We start from the raw sequence: 3079 nt of genomic DNA, 5'->3' as shown, positions 1-3079 counted from the left end.
AAGCAATTATTTGAACCTTAATTGCACCGTTTTCCCCTAAACACCTTGTGTTAACTTAGGCATCGGAGGGTTTACGCCGGCAAAACCACCGGCGTCTCTGATCCTTTTTTTGAACGCAGGCTTAGTGAGAAAAAGAAGGAGAAGTCTAACTTCAGCAATTAGAGCGATCGTTAAAGCAAGGAGAAATTGACATCCTCATTGTTGATAACGCAAACGTGGTGTAAAGATCTGGTCGGGCATAGGATGAGCAGATTTCAGCATTAATATTTTGGCGCCGTCTGTGGGGAGCTGGATAAAAAGCTACCACCAAATTAGTAGTTACCGGAGAAGCAGCGAACGATTAGACATGGATGTGCTAAGGAAGGATGCTTTGAGGGAGGATAACGAAACTGTGGAGACAATCACTCTCTGGGAAATTGCAAATGAAGCCCGGGAGAGGATGATGCAAAATCGATTGGAGCGGATGGAGAAACAAATGGAGACTCTCGCGGCCGTACTGTATGAACTGAGAGATGAGCGAAGAAGGGATTGTGAAACCCCCGTGAGGAGAGATGAAGTTGGAGCAGAACCCAGCCACCAGAGGCGTAGAGTCGAGGAAACCCCTCCGCCGGTAGACCAACCTAATGGGGTGCATCCCCACAGAAGTATTGGTCGGGTTCCAGGAGAACGCGTGGATGAAGGGAGATACCAACCTCACCCCAGATAGGTACTGGAAATTGATGGCCGAGGGGCCAGTGTTGATGAAGGAGAGCTCAGGCAGCGGTTGCAGAATGCCGAGCAGGAGCGAGATCAGGTAGCTGCGCATGATCCTGACCGTGCTGTAGAATTGGAGGGAGAGGTGCGCAGATTGGCGCAGGTAATGGAGGAGATACAGGGCAGGAGAAAGCCCCCGAGCTGGAGGATAATGCTAGATGAAGAATCTTCGTTATCAACCGAGATCATGGGTACAGTAATCCCAAGAGATTTCCGCTTCCCCGACCTCAAATACTCCAGGCGAAGTGACCCGCTGGTGCATATTGAACGTTTCAACGACATGACTGGTGTGCAGGGGCTGACACCAGCTCAGAGGTGCAGGGTGTTCCCGTTGACACTTGAGGGACGAGCCCGAGAATGGTACCGCAAGCTGCCCCGAGGAGGTATAAAAGTGTATGAGCAGATGTGCCAAGACTTGGCCGAACAGTTCCGAGGAGCAGTAGCCCCAGAGGACGACATGATGGAACTGATGGGGATGAAACAAGAGAAGCATGAATCCCTTCGGGATTTTGTAAAACGATATCACCGGGCCGTGCCGGATCTAGGAGCTTTTAATCACCCGCAGGCATTGAGGGGATTAAAAGAAGGTGTAAGAATCGGCCGATTGTGGTATAATTTAAGAAGCCCCCTAGTGCAGAATTACTCGGCGGGGTACGAACAGGCGAGGTGAGATATAGAAATCGAAGAGGAGAAATCGGCAAGGATAAAAAGTGAACAGCTGGAAGAGCTGAGACGAAAGGAAAAGAGAGCCCCGAACGGGAGCGGATCGAGAAAGCGAGTTGGGGAATCCTCAGTAATGGGCGGAATATCAGCTCGGTCTCGCCCTTACCCCATGGCTCAAAGACCGCAACAGGCCCAACACAACCGAGCTCAGCCCCCGCGACCCCCATTCCTGGAGCGACAACGAGAATTCTGACAGTTGGCTAACCATCCTTATCACAACGCTCCCAGAACACTACATACAGCCAACGCCAGAACTGGGCGATCAGGTCAGCTACGTTCAATATCCGCTCGGGACGATATTCATGATAGCCGAGCAGTCCAGCTGATTGACCAGAGCTTGGCGTACAGACAGTACACCCCGTTAAAGATCTCCATGGAGGAATTGTATGAGATGATCGAGGGACGAGGTCTGCTGTTCCCTCCAGCCCCTATAATAAAACCTACTCACAGACGGGATAAGAGCAGATTCTGCAAATTCTACGATACTCATGGTCACACTATCAGCAAATGTCGTGACCTAAAGATTCAGGTGGAGGATCTAGTGAGGAACCGATACTTGGATGAGTATGTAGATGGAGTGTCCCCTGTCGTTGAATCACAATACACGCGGGATGAAGGAGTTGAGAGGGGTCTGGAACGGGAACAGCCGACCATCCATGTGATAGCAGGAGGCCCAACATTGGCTGGCGATTCGAACAGGGCACGGAAGAACTATGGGAGATATGCCATGACTGGCAAAGAAGTGCTCCTCAATTTGCCAGCAGCTAAGAGGGCAAAAGTGCGGCAAGTTCCCATTATGTGGACCAAGGACGACGAAGAGGGTATTTTATATCCCCATGAGGATGCACTGGTGATTAAAGCATTGGTAGCAAGTACAAAGTTGCGGCGAATATTGGTAGACACGGGCAGCTCAGTTGACATTCTGTTTAAGTCGGCCCTAGATGATATGGGGATTTCAGACTTGAAGCTGGAGCGGACGAATACATTCTTGAAGGAATTCGGAGGGGGACGGTTAACTCCCATGGGGATCATCGAACTCCCGATTACTGTGGGGACAAAGCCGTTTGAAAGAACGATGATGCTGGACTTTATCGTGGTAGAGGAAAGAAGCCCTTACCAGATGATACTGGGGAGACCATTCATGAGGATAAGCCAATGCGTTATATCCACGCATTATCTGGCATTGAAGTACAGAGTAAATGGAGTGGTTGGCGTAGTAAAAGGCGACCAGAGGATGGCAAGGAGCTGTTATGCTACAGCGGCCAAGGAGACACTACAGGTTACTTCTCTAGATAACCGAGGAGATTCTAAAAAGGGCCGCCAAGAACCTGTTGAGAAGCTGGAAAAGATTGTGGTAAGCAGAAGCAACCCGAGCAGAGTGGTTAAGATCGGATCAGGATTGGTCGGGGCAGTAAAAGGGGAGCTAGTAAAGTACCTACAGTCTCATGCAGACATATTCGCCTGGTCTCACGAGGACATGCCAGGAATTGATCGCCGAGCAGAAGGGAAAACTCTGCCAAATTGTATCCAGACACTTTTCAATACGAATACTAAGCCAATTCTAAGCAATTATTTGAACCTTAATTGCACCGTTTTCCAGTAA

The 3079-nt window shown here is 49.8% G+C and overlaps 1 protein-coding gene across 1 annotated transcript; it reads left to right on the top strand.

Annotated features, from left to right (window-relative positions):
• Positions 1–346: 346 nt before the first annotated feature.
• On the top strand, positions 347–3079 carry LOC127898770 (uncharacterized). The gene is made up of 3 exons (XM_052431260.1): positions 347–644; positions 747–1419; positions 1705–3079. The coding sequence occupies exons 1-3, from the start codon at positions 347–349 to the stop codon at positions 3077–3079; spliced, it is 2346 nt and encodes a 781-aa protein (XP_052287220.1).

This window comes from Citrus sinensis, chromosome 7 (assembly GCF_022201045.2).
Source record: "Citrus sinensis cultivar Valencia sweet orange chromosome 7, DVS_A1.0, whole genome shotgun sequence".
NCBI lineage: Eukaryota > Viridiplantae > Streptophyta > Magnoliopsida > Sapindales > Rutaceae > Citrus > Citrus sinensis.
The sequence above is the reverse complement of the archived record's forward strand: the minus strand, read 5'-3'. Positions and strand labels throughout refer to the sequence as shown.